The sequence below is a fragment of the Ambystoma mexicanum genome, chromosome 3p (assembly GCF_040938575.1).
Source record: "Ambystoma mexicanum isolate Mex_15411 chromosome 3p, UKY_AmexF1_1, whole genome shotgun sequence".
NCBI classification, from domain to species: Eukaryota; Metazoa; Chordata; class Amphibia; order Caudata; family Ambystomatidae; genus Ambystoma; species Ambystoma mexicanum.
Window position 1 is genome coordinate 1,166,780,288 of NC_090925.1, and position 21,839 is coordinate 1,166,802,126.

The window sequence follows — 21,839 nt, forward strand, 5'->3', positions numbered from 1 at the left end:
AACCAGACTCCCAGGGGAACGCCCTGTGGATGAACTGGTCAGGGATGTTTGCGTACGCTTTTCCACCAACTCCTCTCATCAGGAAAGTGGTGAACAAGATGAACAGAGAATCGATGACGCTCGTCCTAGTTGCTCCCATGTGGGCAAGACAACCGTGGTTCCCACACCTACGCAGGATGGCGGTGTGCGAGCCCATCAAACCTCCAGCCTGGTACAACCTACTGTCCCAGCACCAAGGTCAAACAGTGCACCAGCAACCCAACTCAATGAACCTGGCAGCATGGCTCCTGAGGTCATAGAGTTTGGACATCTCAATTTACCACAGAGGTGTATGGACATCCTAAAGGAATCTAAGAAACCAAACACAAGGCACTGTTACTTTGACAAGTGGAAGAGGTTCGTTATCTGGTGCAGGAGTAGACAAATCAACCTTGTGGATTGCACTCCTTCCACTATTGTTACATACATGCTCCACCTGCTAGATGCAGGATTGGTTTTTAACTCACTGAAAGTACACCTGGCAGCCCTGTCGGCATACACCACTTCCCATAGCAAGGTCTTGTGGTGGAAAGTACCAGTAGTTAAAGCCTTCATGGAAGGAGTAAAGAGACTTCACCCTCCTATTTCTAACCCACCACCAGGGTGGGACCTTAATGTGGTGCTAGCCAAGCTCATGGGACCCCCTTTCGAGCCCATGCATAAGAGCAGTCTCAAACACCTGACTTATAAAACGGCATTCTTAGTAGCTATTACTTCTATAAGAAGGGTCAGTGAAATTCAGGCTCTGTCAGTGCAGGATCCCTTCTTTACTGTCCATAAAGACAAACTGGTTTTACGCACACACCCTAGAGGGTCAGTGAAATTCAGGCTCTGTCAGTGCAGGATCCCTTCTTTACTGTCCATAAAGACAAACTGGTTTTACGCACACACCCTAGGTTCTCACCTAAATTTATATCAAAATTCCATGTAAACCAGTCCATCGAGGTTCCGGCCTTCTTCCAGGACCCTCAAAGCTCGGCTGAGGTGAAACTACACACCCTAGATGTGCATAGGGCGGTCCTCTACTATGTAAATAAAACCAGACCGCTACGAAAAACAGATCAACTGTTTGTCTCCGTAGCTACAGGCAGAGAGGGCGATCGCGTCTCTAAAGGTGCCATCTCGAAGTGGATTATTAACTGTATCCAGCTGTGTTACTCACTCTCTGAAAGAACTCTGCCTTTCACTCCAAGAGCCCACTCTACTAGAGGCATTGGGGCCACTCTGGCTTTCATTGCAAATGTACCCCTTGACACCATTTGCAAAGCAGCTACTTGGAGCTCTATTCACACTTTTACTCAGCATTACTGCATTGACACCCATTCCAAGGCAGATACACAAGTGGGACAAGCGGTTCTAAGACACTTATTTGCTCATGACCCTTCTCACATCCCACCTCCTTCTTCAGGTACTGCTCGCTAATCTATGCACAGCATGTGATCTAAGCAGATTCCACAAGCCTCAGAAGGGATACATTACTCACCGTAATCGTATTTCTGATGCTTGTATCTGCTTAGATTCACATGCGACCCACCCTTCCTCCCCTCGGAGAGAAGGCGCATGATTGCTTGTAGTCTTACCTTTCTATCTTCTTGGATTACCTGTACTCGCGCTACTCCTCATGCTACCTCATGTCAGAAAAAATACAATCTGAGGATCCTAGACGCGTGAGGGTTCTTGGGTACAGTGGACGTCACACTAGGGATAGTATTACTGGCACGCCCTGTGTCGACGCCCATTTTTGAGTTTCGAAAAGCAAACTGTAATACTCCGCAGCTTCCACTAGATGTCGGCCTATGCACAGCACGTGAATCTAAGCAGATACAAGCATCAGAAATACGATTACGGTGAGTAATGTATCATAAATATATATATATATATATATATATATTCTTTTCAAGCTAGCGTGTAACCGCTGAAGTTTAAAAAAAAAAGAGAGAAAATATGTGGTTGGGATGTTATTGGTTTGCATTCACACCGCCAAAATCAGGAGTACTGCTATACAATCTATTCTAAGCACGTGAATCCATGAAGGATCCAATTCTGAAGAAGGGAATAGTTTCTTACCTGTACCTCCATTTCTCCAGCATTGGTATCTTTCATGGATTCGCATGCGCCTGCTGGCCTCCCCTACATGCAAACTATATGTACCCCATCCTACTTTGGGGGGTTAAAATCTGATGGGAGCTGTGGGGGCGGGGCTTATATACTGCTACGTCCTATTGGGGCATGCGTAAGCAGGCCAAAACAACATAGATAGGACACAGAAGTGTTGAAATTTTTCCTATGGAAAACGTCTTTATAAAGGTACCGAGGGTTCCCAGCCTGACGGGGAATATTCTAAGCATGTGAATCCACAAAAGATACCGATGATGGAGAAATGGAGTTACAGGTAAGAAACGATTCCCTTCTGATAGCTCCATGGTGGCCGGCGAGACCGTGGTTCTCTGAGCTGCTCAGTCTCACGGACAGACCACCCATTCACCTTCCGATCGGGCCAGCCCATCTCCTGTCCCAGCAGGTGGGCAGGGTCATCCACCACACCCCACAGAAGTTAGCCCTCGCAGTGTGGTTCCTGAACACATCACCCTCAAGCACCTCAGCCTATCACAGGCTAACTTGGAGATCATTCAGGACGCCAGGAGCAAATACAAGAGTAAATGGACGAAGTTCTGTCAATGGGCAGACTCTAAGGAGATCGACCCCCTTACATGCACGTTGGATGATGTGCTATCCTTCTCGGCACACCTTTTGCACACTCGGGAGTACAGGTGGACACATGTCGCACCTATCTGTCAGCCATAGGGGCTTACAGAAAATCGGAGGTGGAGGTCTTCTCCTCTTCCAACCCAATAGTCAAACATTTGGCCATCAAGGCGCCACATCCTGTATGGAACCCAAATGTGGTTTTGGGTGCCTTGGCGCACAAACTCTTCGAGCCAATGGCGTCCGCAGACATCAGGCTGGTAACCATTAAAACAGCTTTGTTGGAGCCACCAGTGGGCGTCGGATGTACTAGCACATCTCAGTTGGTCTCTGCCGGTTTGAAGATACTATGCACCTCCAGCTCTCTGGCCCGTGAAACGCCCTGGATCCCACTGAGCTCCGTCGACGTGCTCGCAGTCCCCACAGCACCATTTCCTCTCTCGCCCGGCTGGTGCACCTGGAAAGATACCGGCTCCAAGGGGATTGAGTTTAACAGGCTGAAGGGGCCGAAAAAGCTGACTTTTGCTCTGCAGAATCGGGACATAATCCTGGTGGTGCACAGGAAACACCTATAAACTGCGAAAAAGCCACACTGGAGATTGCGAAGGAGCAACTGGCTTGTTATGTCTTTTCCGGGGAATTAGTTGGTATCTGGGGAGCGAGGCCCAGGGTTGTAGCACAGAGCTCTGATTGGGCTTCCCCCCTCCACGACACTGCTGAGTCCCGGCTGTCCTGCCTGCCCGGTGGAACTCTCTCCATTCCTCTGGGTCCCCCAAAATCCCCCCCCCCCCCAAGACGCCGAGTCACGTCCGCGAACTGCCCGAAGACCCCACAGTGGGTGACATTACAGCATCATCTCTGGGCCGCACAGAGCCAATCTTGGAAAGTGAATGAGACCTGTCTCCCTGTGTGATCCTGCCCAGGAACTGCTCCCACTCGCTCGCGTGCAGGATCTATGCCGGGTGCCTAGTGGAAATACAGGCAAGGGGAGGAAGTTTAGTCTAGATGGACACCCTCCCAGAGCCGACTACCCTTCACGATATCCTATTATCTAGCTGGAGGATACAAGAGCGGCCTTGACCCCACATGGGCTGTGACCCGCAGCTAGCCCCAGCACTCTTTTGGCCAGCTGAGTCCTGCTTTACCCCTGAGGATCTCAAAAGGCCCATACTTCCTCCTGAAGACCCAGTGTACAGGCCCGCCTGTAGGATACCAGCGGATGGACTGGACCCAAAAACTCCAAAAGTTCTGTTACTCGCAGACCCCAGCTCCGACGGTGGACACTATGGCCACCTCCGCGCACCCAGAAGTGATGGCCAATCATTGAGCAGGGCCATGACAGCCCTCCTAAAGGAGATCTGTGGCATTAGAACAGACATTAGCAAAAGACTGGAGTCGCTGGACAAAAAGGTGGATTCAGTCGACCGAGACCAAGCCCTAAAAGCAAATCGGACCTCAGTCGACCTCCTTGAGACCCAAATAGAGATGCGCCTGTCTGAGCTGGAAAGGAAGGAGAAATGCACCTTGAAACTAGATGATTTGGAAAACGGGGAGCGCCGTAGCAACCTCAGGTTTCTGGGAATCCCTGAAAGAGAAGGCGAAACGCAGGCAGACATTGTCAGGATAGTCAATGCCGTGATCAGCAAACTGTTCGAGAGCAACACCAGCGAGCCAACTATCGACAACTGTTTGGAATGATGGCGTCATGCATTTATTCGGTTCCTCGCGCGCGCTTGCACATGCGTCCAATGCAGTTGTGGCTCAACAGCCAGTGGTGTCAGGCCAGCAGACAATGGGACGATCTAGTGATTGTCTCGCCAGCCCTCGTTCTCTCGCTACGGTGGTGGTCGAGGGAGAACCTCTTGAAGGGGAAATCCTTCACCACCCCTGCAGTAGAGGCCACTGTAACTACAGACCCATCCCTCACAGGGTGGGGAGCTCACCTGCTTCAACAGACAGTGCAGAGTTTGATCGTCAGGCATAGCATCCAGCCACATAAACCTGTTGGAACTATTAGCAGCATTCAAAGCACTGAAAGCTTTCCAGACACAACTGCAGGGAAAGACTGTCCTGATCCTCACATACAGCATCACGGCAGATGTACTCAGCAGAGATTTCCCACTACCCATAGAGTACGAATGGCGATTACACAAAGACATAATCTCCAACATTTTCGCAGATGCCAAGATTACGCCTCCAGGTACGTAACCAAGGGGAACGGACTCTGGATAGCATGGTCAGGGAAATTTCTTTATGCTCCCCCTTCCCCCCCCACAACACCCCTCTCGACTCCCCTACTCAACAAGATAGTGCACAAGATGCACCAGGCACAATGATATTGGTGGCTCCCATGTGGGCCCGCCAACCCGGGTTCGCTCATCTGATGGAGATGTCCCGATCTCCTCCAATGAAACTGCTTTTCCCGTACAACATGTCGCAAGACAAGGGGGAGACACTTCACCCATGCCCGCAACCATTGAACTTAGCGGCCTGGCTCCTGAGGTCATAGAGTTCGGGCACCTGCAACACCCTCAGAGATGTATGGACATACTCAGGGAGGCAAAAAAAACTCAAACACGATATTGCTATTCCAGTAAGTGGAAATGTTTTGTTACATGGAGCAACTCTAAGAGCATCAACCCCATTGACTGCTCTCCTACCCATATTGTTTTGTACCCGACTCATTTACTTGACTCGGGACTAGTCTTTGACTCGCTAAAAGTTCACTTAGCTGCTTTTTTCAGCCTACATCACATCAAAGGATGCTGTGGTGGAAGGATACCAGTTAAGGCTTTCATGGAGGGAGTAAAAAGAATTCACCCTCCCATTTCTAACCCAGCTCTTGGATAGGACCTAAACGTGGTGTTGACTAGACTTATGGGGTCTCCTTTCGAGCCCATGCACAAAGCAAGTCTCAAAGATCTCACTTACAAAACTGCCTTTTTATAGCCATTACTTCCATTAGGAGAGTCAGTGAACTACAAGCGTTCTGTTCTTGACCCCTTTGTAACAGTTCACAAAGATAAGGTGGCTCTGTGCACTCACCCTAGGTTTGTGCCTAAATTAATTTCAAAGTTCCTTGTGAGCCAATCCATAGACCTACCAGCATTCTTTCAGAACCCCTCAAACATGGGAGAAAGAAGCCTGCACACACTGGATGTATGCAGAGCAGTCATGTTTTACATGGAAAGAACTCGACCACTAAGAAAAACAAATCAGGTTTTCGTTTCAGTGGTGGCAGATGGAGAGGGAGACCCTGTCTCCAAATATACTATTGCTAAATGGATTGTCAAATGCATCACACTGTTTCTCTCTTGCTAAGAGAGAACTGCCCTTCAAGCCTAGAGCACATTCTACTCGAGGCACTGGGGCTTCCAGAGCATTCATTGCAAATGTTCCCCTAGAGTCCATTTGCAAAGCGGCAACCTGGAGTTCTGTACACACCTTTGTAACACACTATTGCCTTAGACACTCGTTCTAGGTCTAATTTTCAGGTGGGACAAGCAGTAATAAGACCTCTTTTCTCTACTGTTCCTTCTCACATCCCACCTCCAACTCCGGCTACTGTTTGCTAGTCTATGCACAGCATTTGATTCTAAGCAGATTAAAAAGCATCAGAAGACGTGCATTACTTACTGTAAAAGCATTTCTGATGATTGTATCTGCTTGAATTCACATGCGCCCACCCTTCCTCCCCGCTCGGATGGAAGGAACATAGACGTCTTACTACTTTCTTTCTTTTCTGTATTCACTCACGTTAGTCATGGGCTCCCTCAAGGCAGAAAAAATACAACTGGCGGGACCTCGACGCGTGAGGGTGTTTGGGTACACTACACGTCACTTTAGGGATAGTGTTACAGGCACACCCATGTCGACGTCCCCTTTCTCGAATGACAAGATGCAATACCCTGCGATGACCACTGGATTTCGGACTATATGCACAGCGTGTGAATCTAAGCAGATACAATCATCAGAAATGCTTTTACGGTAAGTAATGCATGTCACTATGTGCAATGTCTGGCACTATAATTTGGGTCCGGTTTTGGGATGTTTGGTAGAATTGTTAGTTTAGGTTAATATATTTCTTAGTTATAGCTCTAATGTGTTGAAGTTGATGATAACCCAAAGCCTGTATATTATTTAATGTACTGTATTGATGGTTAACTGAAAAGGAAATAGAGTTAAAAAAAAATAAAAATAAATGGGCAGAACTGAATACTATTCCCCTACGGGAGAGTCAGAAGAGGGGGAGACGAGCAATCTTAATGTTTACACTTCACATGGCAGTACTCAAATATTTGAGGGTTTATTTAACCAGAACTCTGGATGAGCTACATGAGGCAAATTACCCACCATGTTTAAGTAAAATATATAGAGATTTAAAAGTGTGGTCCAAACTCACCATTGCATGGATGGGGAGGGTGAAGATCATAAAATAATTATCCTTCCTGGAATTCTTTTTTGGTCCAAATGGTCCCAGTAAGTGTTCCTGCTCCAATCCTATTTGAGTTAAAATCAAGGATATTCATTTTCTGTGGTAGGGTGTAAAAAGAATTGCCTACCCAACACTGATATTACCCAAAAAGGCAGGGGAGTGGATTCTTGAACGTGGAGAAGAACGCTCATTCCTAAGACAAATTCAGTGACTAGCATCCTCAAAAAATTCTTCCAGCTCTTGATATATTACTTGGAATACTTATTGGGTGTCCTCTGGGTATGAAGTAGTGGGATGTTGCTCATTCCCTCTAGCCCCATCCCCACCAAACAGCATATTATTGACTTGCATTGATGTCCTTTCCACTCTGCTTCCGTCTCTCTCTAAAGGCTGTGTTTCGAACCTGCAGCTGGAGCTCTTCTTTTAAATTATTTTGGGTAAGGGAAGGGTTATTACTAGGGCTGGCCGAAATTGTTAAATTCTGTTCCGCCAGCTGCTGAAGTGAAATCTGTAAGATTTCAATCTGTTTAGTTGTAATCCGCCGGTCTGCCGCTGCGCAAACCTACCATGAATCGAACAAAAAGCTTTTTGAAGTTTCTCTTGCCGCTGTGCGTACTTAGCACAGTTCGAAAAATACCTGCACAAGGTTTATCATGCCACTACATGAACTGATCAATGATCAAAAACCTGAACAAAGTTTCTCGTGTATCTGCACGAAACTAACACAGTTTGAAAAAAAGACTTGTCAGAAATTTCTCGTTGTGCTACACAGAACTAACATGGGAAAAAACACTGCGCTATGTGCAAAACAGGGCGAAATTTCAATGGCGGCAGATCCGTAATGCTGATCGCATAACTGGCAGAAGCGCATTCCGATGCGAATTCCACACTTCAACTCACGTGTGACAATGTTGCTTGCCTTCTGTTATCACCTATGCGATCAGTTGCTTCTTTGGCTGCATCTTTCGAATGGTAACAGTTTCTTTGTGGATGTCAATTCTTTGTCCTGTCAGTTCCTAAGGAGAAAACCTCTAGGTGATTGAAAGCCCGGTGAACTGACTGAAGCTCCATAGTGGGCTACCTCATCAGAGATGTCGATGTTCTGTGTTCCAGCCCGGAACTTTGTTGATCGCCAGCTAGTGCCATAAGTCGCCTTTACCCGAATGTTCAGCTTCCTCGCATCAAGGGAACCTTTCCTGGAGCTGCTTCTGTGACAGTGACTAGATGATCTCCTAACGTTGCCTGCAAAGGGTGACTGTCACTGGAACTCTCCTTCCTTCCTTCCTTCGTTCCATGAAGTGTCCTGAAAGAGTCTACACTGTGAAAGTCTGCCTTTTTCATCCTCTGGTGTTGCATTGCAAATTTTTACCCGACCAGCAGAAGCACTCCAAACTGCAACCCCTGGGAACCCTTCACCAAAACATTGTGTCTCCAGCAACCCCCAGAGGATCCATCGTGTGGGTGACCTTGCAAAATTTCAGTCAGGGGTTAAGTAAACACAACTGTTCCTACTGGCAAGTCCTCTCATCAGCTGGATCTCCATCTGGGGGTCACCCAAGGTGTGACCTAAACTCCATCGAACTCTGCAATCTGCACATTTGGATGCTTTTATGCAAAAGGGAACACCTTCAGTAAAAGCGCTTCGACGTATTCAATATCTATGACAGTAATCACCACAGCTGTGCTGCTTCGGAAAATCTTTCGGCGGCTGCGTCCTGAGTCGATGACGTCGATACGCTGCCCTCGAGGACCTCCTCCTGACGGCCGACGTCACTGGATGTTATAATTAGGACGCACGACGCCCGTAGCCTCAGTTCCGTTTTTTCCGCAAACGTGTTCGCTTCGTGAATCTCGGTACGCCTCGACTCTTTGGAGTTTCTGTTGTTCATCTCGGTTCTTCGAACCGGTTTGTTTGTGAAGTTAGTCTTCGTGAAAATGTCTACCTCGTCTTCCACACCGCGTCTGGGCTTTAAGAAGTGTGGGGACTGTGGGTCCAAGATGTCGGTCACGGACTCGCACGACGCCTGCCTCTGGTGCCTCGGGGAGGCCCATGACACGGATGACTGTGTCGACTGCCAGTCGCTCACGTCAAAAGCCTTGCGGGAGCGCAAGAAGTTATCGGTAGGTAAGGTGTCCAAGCCCCGGAAGTCAAGGTCTGTGGGGCTTTCGACGGACGACTCGAGGGGCGACTCTCCGCGTCGTCGGAAGTCCAGTGGGTCTCGGTCCCTGAGTCGGTCTCGCCACTCCTCTGCCTCTTCGAGGCACTCCCAGAAGCGCCGTCATCTGTCGCCTTCCCCGTCCTCATCCGAGGACTCCGCCCGTCGGCGGGTCGCTTACCCCACCAAGCATGCGACACCGGAGGAATGGGCTTCCTTCGGGAAGAAAATGTTGGCGATTCTCGAATCGCAGGGCACTGGTCCGTCTGCGCCTCCAAGTGGGGTCGGTCGTAATCAGCCGAGAGACGCCGCTCGCACGCCTTTGGGCTCGGGTGGTCGTCACGATTCGCGGGAAAGGTCCCGTTCGGACAAGGGGAATCATTCTGGGCATGGCTGGTCCAGGTCCCGGTCCTCGATGCTCTCGAGACCGCGTGAAACTGTGAAGTCTTCGAGGAAGACATCGACACCTGTGGCGCTGAGATCGTCGACGGACTCTCTCGAGGCTCCGCCTCCGAGGAAGTCGTCGAGGCCTTCGGTGCCCAGATAGTCGAGGGACACGCTCGGGGCTCCGCCTTCGAGGCCTGTGTAGACGCCATTGATGCTGTAGGCACCGCGTCTGTCGTCAACACCGATTCTCTCGATGTCGGCGCCGATTCACTCGACGCCCTCAACGCCTTTCGGGGCTGTGTCAACAGGGGTACCCTGTGGCTCGGGGGAACCACCTAGGAAGACTCTAGCCAAGGTCAAGCATAGCTTTGGTTCCAGTTCTGTGCCTTCTTGCCGCCATCTGGAATTCATTTCAGAGGTGGATGAGGGCTCTGATGATGGCGTGGTGCCTGACACGGTGCCTGACGAGATTCTCTCGGGCCATAGCCAGTTTGAGGACCTGAGGCAGTCCCTGCATGATGCTAGTGGGCTGAACACCTCTCCGGAGGTGGAGTTTTGTAGGCCTGAGCCTGGCACTCTTCGTACCGGCGACTTATGTCACGGGTCACCGAGTACTTAGGATGGTCTGCTCCCCCAGGGGAGTTTGTTCAGGATGACCTTACGGATATCCTCGACATTGGTCCACCAACTGACCCGGTACTGCCATTCCATATGGCTCTGCAAAGAAGGGTGGCAGCGGCTTGGACTTCTCCGGGGAGTCTCCCGGCAGTGAGCAAGTCTTTGCCACAAAAATACCGCCCAACCAGTAGTGACCCCTGCTACTTGTCCAAGCACCCTTCTCCGGAGAGTTTGGTGGTGCAGGTTGCTACGGCCCCGGCAAAGCAGGCGTCGTACCCTACCATCCCTCCTGATGGGGACGACAAGCGTTTTGACGGATGGGGGAAGAAAGTGTTTTCTGCAGGGGGTATGGCGCTTCAGGTGGCCAACTCCATTTGTGCCTTGTCTCGTTTCACGCACTCTCTGTGGAATTGGGTTTCCTTGGCGGCTGAACATATTCCCGAAGGGGATGAACGGGATGGTTTCCTTGCCATGGTTCAGGATGGCAAGGATGCTATGTGTGAGGCCGTTCAGTCGGGTTTGGACATGGCAGATTGCGTCAGCCGGTCCATGGCAACGAGCACCGTGATACGCAGGTTTGCGTGGTTGCGAAAGTCGGGGTTTGCTCCTGATGTGCAGGCCCGGCTCCTCAACATGCCCTTTGACGGGGAACATCTTTTTGGCAGCAAGGCTGACAAGAGCCTTGAGAGGTTGCAGACCTCCAAAGCTGCAGCGAAGTCGTTGGGTGCTGCAGTTTGACAACCTCCGCCATTTCGTCCTAGGGGACAGCAATGGAGGGGAGGTTCCTTTCATTATTACTCATCCTTTGGTAAAGCGAGAGGAGCTGCCAGTCAAAGGGACCACCGTAGGAGTGCCAGAGTTGGAAAACAAGGTACTCGAGGTGCCACGGCCGCTCGGGCTGTTGCCTCTTTGCCCTCAGGCAAAGCCGCAGCCGCTTCAGCTCAGTCATGAGGCCATGTCCCATGGTTCGCCGGTTCGGGGAAGGCTGGCGCAACATCTTGCAGAGTGGCACGCCATTACTTCAGATGTGTGGGTTCTGGAGATCATAACCCACGGCTACTGTCTTCCTTTCCGGCAGAGGCCTCAAGACAATCCACCGGGGAATCTCTCTTTGCAGAGTCTGGATCCGCTCCTTGCGCAGGAAATTCAATCCCTGCTGGAGAAAGGTGCCAGAGAACTGGTGCCTGTAGCGGAGCGGAACAAGAGATGGCATTCCCCTTATTTTTTGATTTCCATGAAAGACGGGGGATTGAGACCCATCATGGACTTGCGCGGTTTGACCAAACTCCTCAGGAAGGACAAGTTCAAGATGGTTACTCTTTCTCAAGTCCTCCAGGCCCTTCAACTTTAGAGGACTGGTTGGTGTCTCTCGACCTCAAGGATGCTTATTTTCATGTGCCGATCCATCCGAAGCACAAGAAGTACCTGAGGTTTGCGGTTGGCGACTTGCACTTTCAGTTTCGGGTCCTGCCATTCGGATTGACCTCCGCCCGAGGGTCTTCACCAAGCTCATGGTAGTGGTGGCAGCGCACCTCAGGAAAGGGGGGATTCACGTCTACCCTACCTGGACAATTGGTTGATCAGGGCACGCTCTCCCGAGCAAGTCCTGGATCATCTGTCAGTCACCTGCCACTCCCTCCACAAACTGGGCTTGTCCCTCAACTTCAAGAAGTCCCATTTGGCACCAACTCGGAGGCTCCAGTACATCGGAGCAGTGCTCGACACATTCCTGGGGCAGTGTTTTCCTCCCCAGGTGAGGGCTCATCACATTCAGCAGATGGTGCACAAGTTTCAACTTGCCCAGACTCTCCCAGCGTTAGAGTTCTTGAGATTGCTCGGCCTCATGGCATCCTGCATTCTTCTGGTGCCAGAGGCCAGGTTGCGGATGAGATCTTTGCAATGGGCACTCAAGCTCCAGTGGTCTCAATCCTCTGGCAGGATGTCGGACCGTGTTCAGGTGCCGTCCCCGGTCGCCCAGGACCTTCTATGGGGGACCGACAAAGGCAATCTGATGAGGGGGGGGCTCCATTTTGGCTGCCCTGGCCAGAGGTGACGATCGTGACGGATGCATCCCTCACAGGATGGGGAGCTCATGCCAACGAGTTGACAGCGGTCGTTGGTCTCTGTCGGAGTCCAGACTCCATATCAATCTGTTGGAGGTGAGGGCCGTCAGGCTAGCCCTGAAGGCTTTTCTGCCGACTGTGCGGGGAAAGAATGTCCTGATCCTGACGGACAACACGGTGGCCATGCACTACCTCAACAAAAAGGGGGGGCGGGCAGGGTCACTTCCTCTGTGCAGGGAGGCGATGCAGCTCTGGTTCCGGGCAATCCAGCAGGAAGTTTCGATCTCGGCAGTTCATCTGGCCGGAGACGAAAACGAGACGGCGGACGCTCCGAGCAGGCACAGCGCGATCTCTCACGAGTGGGAGTTGGCTCAGGAGATTCTCCTGGAGATCTTTGCCCTTTGGGGGACCCCTCAAGTGGATCTCTTCGTCTCCAGTGTCAACAAAGTGCGAGAGGTTCTGCTCGCGGGAATTTCCTCCAAAAGGAGCCTTGGAAGACGCTTTTGTGGTGGAGTGGTCATTCCCACTGCTGTACGCGTTTCCTCCAGTCCCCGTCATTCCGCAAGTGCTGCGGAGGTTAGCAAGGTTCGGTTCCCGGATGATCCTCATTGCTCCGGCATGGGCCCGGAGGACGTGGTACCCGGACCTTCTCGACTTGTCCATCTGCCCTCCACATCGTCTTCCCTACCGATTCTGCTCTCACGGGAGGGGGGGAGGAGATCAGGTTCTCCATCCAGAGGTCAGATCTCTCAACCCTCATGCTTGGTTTCTGAAAGGTTGAGGTATAAGGATTGGGACCTCCCTGAAGACGTGATGGAGGTGTTGCTCTCAGCCAGACGGCCAGCAAGAAAGTCCCTGTACAGTTGCCGTTGGCGTAAGTTCTGCGACTGGTGCAGGGTTAAGAATGTGGATCCTTTTTCATGTGACATTCCTGTAGTTCTGTCTTTTTTGCTTTCTTTGGCCCACACGGGCCTGAAAGTGGATACCGTTAAAGGTTACCTGGCGGCGCTGTCCATATTTAAGCGCTCGTCTGAAGAGTGTTCCTATTTTAAATTTCCTTTAATTTCTCAGTTTCTGAAAGGGCTCACTAATGTGTTCCCTCCGTCACCTTTCCAGGTGCCCGGTTGGGATCTGAACCTTGTTCTCAAGTTTCTGATGGGTGCTCTGTTTGAGATTTTGCATTCATGCCCTTTGAGACTGTTAACTCTGAAAACTGTATTTTTGGTTGCGGTCACTTCCACTCGAAGAGTGAGTGAGTTACAGACACTTTCAGTTAAGCCACCCTTCACTGTGTTTCATAAGGACAGGGTTGTCCTTCAAGTTTGTCCTTCCTTTCTTCCGAAGGTGGTGTTGGAATATCATTTAGGCCAGAAGGTTGTTCCGGCGTTTTATCCTCCTCCACATCCTGGTAAGGAAGTGGAGAGGCTCCATATGCTTGATCCTAGGAGAGCTTTAAGCTTTTATATTTCCCTCATGTCCCGGGTCAGAGTGGACGATCAACTCTTCATTGGTTACGCTGAAAAGCGTTTGGGACAACCTGTGATGAAACACTTTCTCGCTGGATTATTTTGGCTATCTCTGAGTGTTACCGCTTGGCAGATAAGGACCCACCGGTCTGCTTACGGGCCCATTCTACCAGGGGTATGGCTGCCTCTACTGCCCTACAGAGGGGTGTTCCTATTCGTAGCATCTGTGATGCAGCCACCTGGGCTTCGGTACATACTTTTGTACGTCACTACTCCCTCGATTCCATCCGGGGGCAGGATCTGGCCTTTGGCAAGGCGGTCCTTTACTCCGCAATTTGATTGGGCATTCTAAATTTCTCTTTTCTAAATTCTTTTCCCACCTCCTTGCATTGGTACTGCTTTGGGAGTCTATCATAGATATGGAATACGTCAGAGGACCCAATCCCCTCGAAGAACAAGTTACTCTCTTGCCTGGTAACGTCCTTTCGATGGGATGGTCCGACGACGTATCCCATATCACTCCCTCCCTGCCTTCCCCACTACAGAATTTATTATGCGATTGCAGCTTACTTTTCCGCAAGGCTTTGTGTGGTCAGACTGGCAGAAGACTGGTGCCACACGTTCTGGGGAAAAAACTACAACTGAGGCTACGGGCGTCGTGCGTCCTACTTATAACATCCAGTGACGTCGGCCGTCGGAGGAGGTCCTCGAGGGTGGCGTATCAACGTCATCGACACAGGACGCAGACGCCAAAAGATTTTCCGAAGCAGCACAGCTTTGGTCATTACTGTCATAGATATGGAATACGTCGTCGGACCATCCCATCCAAAGAAAGTTACCAGGTAAGAGAGTAACTTGTTCATCCAAAGCCATAAAAACTGGTTGACCTTGGCCTTTCTGTAAACTATTTACTGACCTAGATAAGAAAACAGATTTACTTGCCTGTAACTGCATTTTCTCCTGTAGGAAGGAGTTTTTACTGAACGTTTTCAAACTCTTGGAAATCATGCTACTTACCTGGTTTAGTGTTGCACATTTATTTTGTAATCTTTACCTGCTTATCAGTGTAGTGATGTAGCTCTTGTTTTTTCTTTATAAAGACTATATTTTTCTATAAATAGTCTCTCACAAAAACAGAGTATTTATTAAAAGTTTGTACTGTACCTGTTAACCATCCCTGTCACCTAAGATGTAAGCCTTGGGTTATAGCAGAGTTCCCTTTTTGTGTGAAATTCCCTGCAACTGTGTGTCCTACAGCACTTTTTGCTGGACCACAGGATTTTTGACTAGTTCTGCTGAGTGAGAGGGAACCTTTCCCCACTCATTTTTTTACTCTGCTTTTGAGAACCCTTTTTACCTCTTTTTTGGTAATTCATTTTGAAGTCCTGCTTTCCTCTGACTTTTTGGGCATCTACATTTTACTGAAGCAGCACTTTTTGTGCAGTGTTTCTGGGAGCTCCTAGAGCTTCCACTTTAGTATTTAATTATCTTCACATGGTTAACTCACAGTTACCAAGGCACGGGGGATATCTTGTATCTTAATTGTATTTTCTTTTGCGAGATCAGCACACGCCACTTTATGTGGAGTGATTAGGGGCTCCAATGTATCCCTTTTCTTGACTCCAGTATAATTTGGGTTACTGTGACAAGTCTATGTTCAGGTTGGTGGCAGTGTATCCTTTTGCATTACTTTTTGTGGGTGTTTGCCAAAGGCTGTCTTCTCAGCTCTGGTAGGGGGACACAAGGCACACCATTTTACCCAAAATGGTGGCTGTACTTTTCTGTTCCAGAGTCGACGACTGGAACAGAAGATTCCAAAGAATAATGAAGGATGTCGCCATCAACTTCCTACAACTGCCAGAGCCTGCTGAGTCACTGCTGCTGTCCCGACCTCCACTTCTAAGCGACGGAGAAGATCCAAACAAGACAACCGCCTCCCTTGGACTGCTGGGGCTAACTAGTCCCATGACGAACTACAATTTGTGCGAACCCTGGAAGAGCTGTGACCTCCATGGCCTGTAGGTCACCAATACCCTGGTACCTGTGCTGCATCGCTGTGCATTGTCGCCTGAAGCGCTGATTCGCCTGCAGTTTTGTGAGCTTCCTCCTAAGCCTACAGTGACTCAAGGCAGCTCCCCAAAGTCCCCTCACCAGAGACTAGGACTAAGTAAAGGAGAAGAGTCTACCGCTGCGACAATCACCCTTCGCCCAAGCCTGAAAAAGGCACCAACAAGCCAGAACTGCAAAGATCCTTTGCTGGGCATCCGTCTGCATGAGAGCTGTCACCAGATCCACCGAAGTACCTTTCCTCTATCACCAAGACTGAGAAAGCAGTGACTGGATCTGCTCTGCTGTCCTGCAGCATCTGTTTTCTTCACTTGAAGGTACTGCCCTACTCCTGGTAAAACTTGCATGGAATCTGCTTGTCTGATCTTGTGATCCTGGGGATTTATATCATGCACATCTCTAGTCCTCCATAGAGTTACATTGAGTTGGGAAACCCATTGTACTCTAATCTTGCCTTAGGGCATTGGTCTTTGGGGCAACCCTTCAAGGAAACCTCTGAACTTCTGTTTTATTGTGAAACTTAAACCGACGAGATCCTGTTGGACTCTGCCACTCTGAATCTTGTACTCTGTTTTCCCGCCTTTTCTGCCTAACCCCTGATGGCCCAGTGGCCCCTCTTGAGCATTGTGAGACTCTCCTAAAATATGGTTGGACTCTTTAAGACATTCTGGAACAAAGTTGGAAGAGTTTGGAAAAGTTTGCATATATGTTTCAGATGGTTTTACTATGTAATCTGTTTTTGAAAAGGTTATTCTAGTGAGTACAACTGTGGTTTATTCCCCAAAGAATATGGCAAGTGTTCTTCTATTGTTTTACTGTGTTATAACTTAAAAGCTACAATAGTGTGACTTAGTGCATCTATTAAATAGCTATTGTTATATAGTGCTGAGTTCTTTGTACCTCACTACAGACCTTCTCCCTCCTTAGACTAAACCTGGCTGCTCGCCGTTCTAATAAACCCTTGTGTAGTTCAGGCTAGACCTAAGTAGTTTAACCCTGATCACCCAAGGTGGGCTTTACTAAGTGATGTCTCAAACAGTACTTTTGTAAAACCCACTAAAACCATAGCTAATCTGCAGCGCTATCATTTAGAGAACCTGCCGAAATTTAAGGGAATCCCTGGTACTTGAGGAATAAAAGACTTAAACATTGACCCACATGGCTTAATGATAATATTCCTAACAGCCCCTCTGCCCAGTTAGCCATGTGGGCTACTAAATGTAGCATACCATAAACAAGTTGCAGCTGCTGAAGGGGATGGTGGTGGGCAGGTGTAGGGGAACTTCAATAGAAGTTCCCCTGACAGACAATCTATGCTAGAAAAACACAAATTCTGCTAAGGGTTTAGGTGACTCCTTAAGTTGGCAAAAGGAGACTCTAAAGAAAATGTCTAACAAAGCGAGCACTGAGCCTGTGATGACCTAGGTTACAGCGCTGTGGATGCTTCAGGCAACAAAAGACAATTATGGCTAAATGTCTTTCCTGTAGTCATCCTGGAAATGGAGCTATGAGTATGGGGTTGGGGAAGAGGTCCGGTGACGCAAATGAAACGGGGGTTGCTGAGAGTTTGTAGGATGGTCTGGACCCCTGTTCTCATGTGCTGCCTCCCGAGCCCTTTATCCTACCAGTTACCTTGCTAGCACAGGCCAAGCGGGTCATCGAGCCTACATCTTCCAAACACTCACCATGCAACCTGTAACTGCCAATGGCGAGGAGTTAGTGGCAGCAAAGTAAAAAGGCCTGGTGAAAACCTCCAACATGTTAATTCATGCAGATCTTAATTACCTCCTATCTTTCTGCCACTGAGTTTCTAGAAGATGTGTGCTAAGACATGTGGGGCTTGTGTTTTTGTAAGGGAGTGACACCCATCACTCCTTCACCTTGTTTTATTTTAAAATTGGAACGGCTCCCCATTGGACCAGCCTCTCTACCTATAGTGAACTGTCCTACCCACTTTCCCCCTTGCTGGATCCAATGCTCATACTTGGTCTGCACTCTTACCTGTGACTTGCATGTCCCCTTGTCTCTGGTTTGCATACCACTATATTGCCTCTGCTCTGGCCTTGTGTGCTCTCCCCCCCTCTGATAAAGTGCACTGCCCTCCTTTCTGAGCTCCGACCTCTCCTCCTGCTCGCCGATACCCCCAATGAGAAGTTGGGCTGTTTCCGATCTTGGGGCCTGAGCTGTTCCTTTTCCCAAGCCTGTGCGCTGCTTCCATCAGCTCTCGCCTTCCCTGGTCCTATGTAATATATTGATGGATATTCCTATTTTCATGCTCTTGCCCACTTTTGTATTTGTATGTAATTCGTTTTCGACATTAAAGGCATGATGACTGAAATGTGTTCAATAAGCTCTAATTTCCTTTCCTACATTTTCATCACTTCTTCTTTTAGCGGTTGACCGGACAATTACTTCCAGCTTGAGTGATGCTCGGGACGCACTTGTTAATGCTGCAATAGATTCCCTTTCTGCATATCGCTCAGCAGTCTTGACCATTCAGCAACCTGGTCTGATGGCTCCTTCTTCTCTGCGACTATTCCCACTCCTTGTATTGGCACTATTAAAGCAGGTAAGAAGTCCAGCGTGAAAAATATTACTGTACCCTTGTAAACCAAACATGTCAATCAAAAATGATTGTTGTGAAATAATTTTCATACTGTTAAGTATTTTTGTTTTCCTAATGAAATATGTCAATGATTTCATTTTTATCCTACCTTTTTAGAAGTGCGATTTGTTCTTCAAACAACTTGAGTACCCTAGTGAAGGTTTCAAAATGTATGGTTAAAATGTTTAGGCAAACTCCCTAAATTTAGCAATTTTTTCATTTATCATTACATTGCCTGTACTGTTTCTACTGCATACATTTCAAACGGTTCCAACATAAATATTTAAATGCTAGCTTAGCTTTAGAAACCCCTTTCTGGACACCCAAGTCGAGGCGTCCTTTTGCTTGCTGAATTTAAGACTGCAATGCTTTAAGTGAACACCAAGTGAAAAACATGCTTAATGACTGTTATAGAATGGAAGTTGGTTTCAACAGGAATTTAGGCTGCAGTAGTTCATTTTCTCAAGGAAGCCAGTTTCCAGCCAAATATCCACAGCAGACGTTGGAAGTAGCACCAAAAATTCCACTAAGTAGCAAAGAAGTGTACTATGTATGTTCGAGATTTGCATGCTGTGCATAATCATGTCATTGAGTGTTTGGCTCAAGTCTCCCCATCTCAAAGCCACCACCTGCAGAATGTTGGATGACAAGTGTGCAACAATAATGTCTCGGTCAAGCAACCTTGATACTTTAAGCTCTTTGAGGGCAAGAATGTCCTGCAATTCCAATCCCAATCCCACAATCTGCAAGACATAAGAATGTAGTGATCTACTAGCACGACACAAGAGGCATGCTAGGTCGACCATGGTTATGCATTTAGTTCCTGTTAATATGGAAATGCGCAATTTTGGTAATGTAAATTCATTGAACTACATACCAATTTAAAAAAACAAAAAATTACTGTTCCTGCAGTAGCTTCTTTGAGCAATCTAGTCAAGTAGTAGTCCAGTGATATGAAGATTGGAATAAAGGTGACTAGAACTGTGCTACACCAAGCACAATTAGCAATTTGAAATTGTCAAATGTCAAGCCATCGTTTTCTTTTCTTTAACAAAACATGCTTCGGTTGAGGCTATAGAATGTTTCCCTGTAGCAGACCAACTGGGGTTTATGGGTACATCACTGTCAGCATTGCCCTGGATTCTTAAATGTCAGGTTTGAAATGTAAGATGTTAATTCCATTTTCTGTATGTGTGGCAAGTCTGGTTTCTAAATGGAGGATGTGTATAGTAGTCTTACCTCGCGTTTTGACTAGTGGACATCTTTTTGTTTAATATTACTGTACTTTTCTCTTTCAGAAAGCCTTCCAGACCGGAACTACTACCCGTTTGGATGAGCGTACATTTGCCATGTGTCAAATAAAAAACCAGCCTCTTGTATTTTTCATGCTCATGACCCATCCTAATTTATACAGAGTTGACAACCTGACAGATGAAGTAAGTTGAATGTTTGTGCCTTTCTTTGCTTAAATATTTAATAGCATTCTATTGTTGCTACCTCCTGTATATCCTTGTATGGTTATGAGCAAACCCAAAATAATTCTATCACTGAATAGGCTCCAACACATCAGTCCTTGCTGCCCCGAAGTAGCCTGCTATCCCCTGTTACACACCCTTTCATGCATATCGTTCGCCAATTAATTTACCATGGAACTATTCTTAAACTGTGACCTCTTAATGCTACTAGACATTTCCCTGGCTTAATCAAATTGTGCATTACATCTAAGCTGGTCAGCTTATGGAACCCACCGGAGGCCGCATCTGCTTTCAGCACAGTTATGCTCTGTGCATTACAATCTCTATAGTCGGCTAACTAATTAAAATGGTCACCTTAATATATCTAAGTGAGAAAGTTGTGAGTCATCTCTTGCAGACCTGCACCCTACCACCTGGAACACACTCACTGAGGAATCTTTCTTTAGGGTTGTTCATTTATATGGTGGTTTGCTTAGAAATGGACTTGTGTGATATGAAGTGTAATAAAGTAACTGGTGACAAACCTTTCTTTCCTTTTATATAGTAGTACGTTTTTTTCAAATCGGTTCTCATGATTATTACTATTAGAGGCACAATGTGGGCAGTGCATTGTTTGTGGTTGACCACACTCATGCAACTCATGTAATGCCTCTGTGCATCTGAACCAGACATGTTGTTGGGGCCAGCATATAAAGAGGCCCCACACCCTGTGATCTTAGTTCCTTTTTTCCACCTTCTTTGAAGTTTTCATTTCACGGTTTTCTTCAACAATATGCTGAATCAGATGAAGTCTTCAGGGTTCAAACCCGCTGTCAACTGCTGACGTCAATCTGTGTTCCCGATCCTCAATGTAGTTTTCTTTACTTCGTCAGTGAGGGGCCCTACACGCAGTATTTCGCGTCATGCCAGTCGAGGCACCTAACGTGTTTTGGGAACATGAGGCAAAGTTGTTCACCTTCCTCCACAAAGAGAAGGGTGATAAGCAGGCCCATTCTTGGTTGTCCTCCTGGATTGCCACACTGAAGAATGGTACCCGATCCAGAAGGACCAAAAGAAAACGCACCGCAAGAGATGCTGGTCCTCAGGCGGTTTTTCCAAGCCCCATTCTTCCTCTTTGAAGAGGAGCCCACCACTCCAGGGATTCCCCTGGGTGTGAAGCTCCACAGGTACCTATTCCCACGCAATCCTCTACACCTGAAGAATGGGAGGCCTTCAGGCTTAAGATGCTTGATATCTTTGTCAAGGCCCTGGCGCTGACGGCTCCAGCACCGACTGCTTCGACCTTGACTGCGTCAACTGCGTCCACCACGCTCAAATCAGCTGGCAAAGGCAGATGCTGGGCCCCTCCGTGCCGGATTCCCCCCTGTATGACAGACATGATCTGTATCGTGGCTGCATTGTTCAGTCTTCGGAGATTTGATTCTCCAGCCCCTATAAGAATCCCTCCACGGCACTACTGGAGCTCCTCAAGAGTATGTCCTGCTCCCTAGGGTAACTTTCATGGCTCGCTTAGAAGACATTTATGATGCGGAAGGAGATCCCATTTCTTTTGGTATTGGACCCTTCCAACCTAGGGAAGTTGGGGACTTCCTGGAGGAGTTCTATGGTGACCACGGCGACTTGGTGGATCTTCCGGCCAACTTGCAGGATGCAAGTGGTCATGGCCGTGCTCCTGGCTCCTACCCTGGGCAAACCTGAGGCAGCTTTTTAGCACCTTATTGATGGTAAATACCTTAGGTTTGTCGACACCCTCCTGTCCCAAGGTACAATATGAGCTGATGGATATTCTGAAAGAGGGTCCAAAAAAGGAATCCCTATTGCC

The 21,839-nt window shown here is 48.2% G+C and overlaps 1 protein-coding gene across 1 annotated transcript in view; it reads left to right on the forward strand.

Annotated features, from left to right (window-relative positions):
* Positions 1–21,839, forward strand: part of SEC24A (SEC24 homolog A, COPII coat complex component) — a 1,330,430-nt gene that overhangs the window by 1,053,613 nt on the left and 254,978 nt on the right. Inside the window, exons 18-19 of the mRNA XM_069652570.1 lie at positions 18,331–18,506; positions 19,841–19,978. Coding sequence (XP_069508671.1) covers positions 18,331–18,506; positions 19,841–19,978 — 314 coding nt within the window. The remainder of the gene's footprint in view (positions 1–18,330; positions 18,507–19,840; positions 19,979–21,839) is intronic.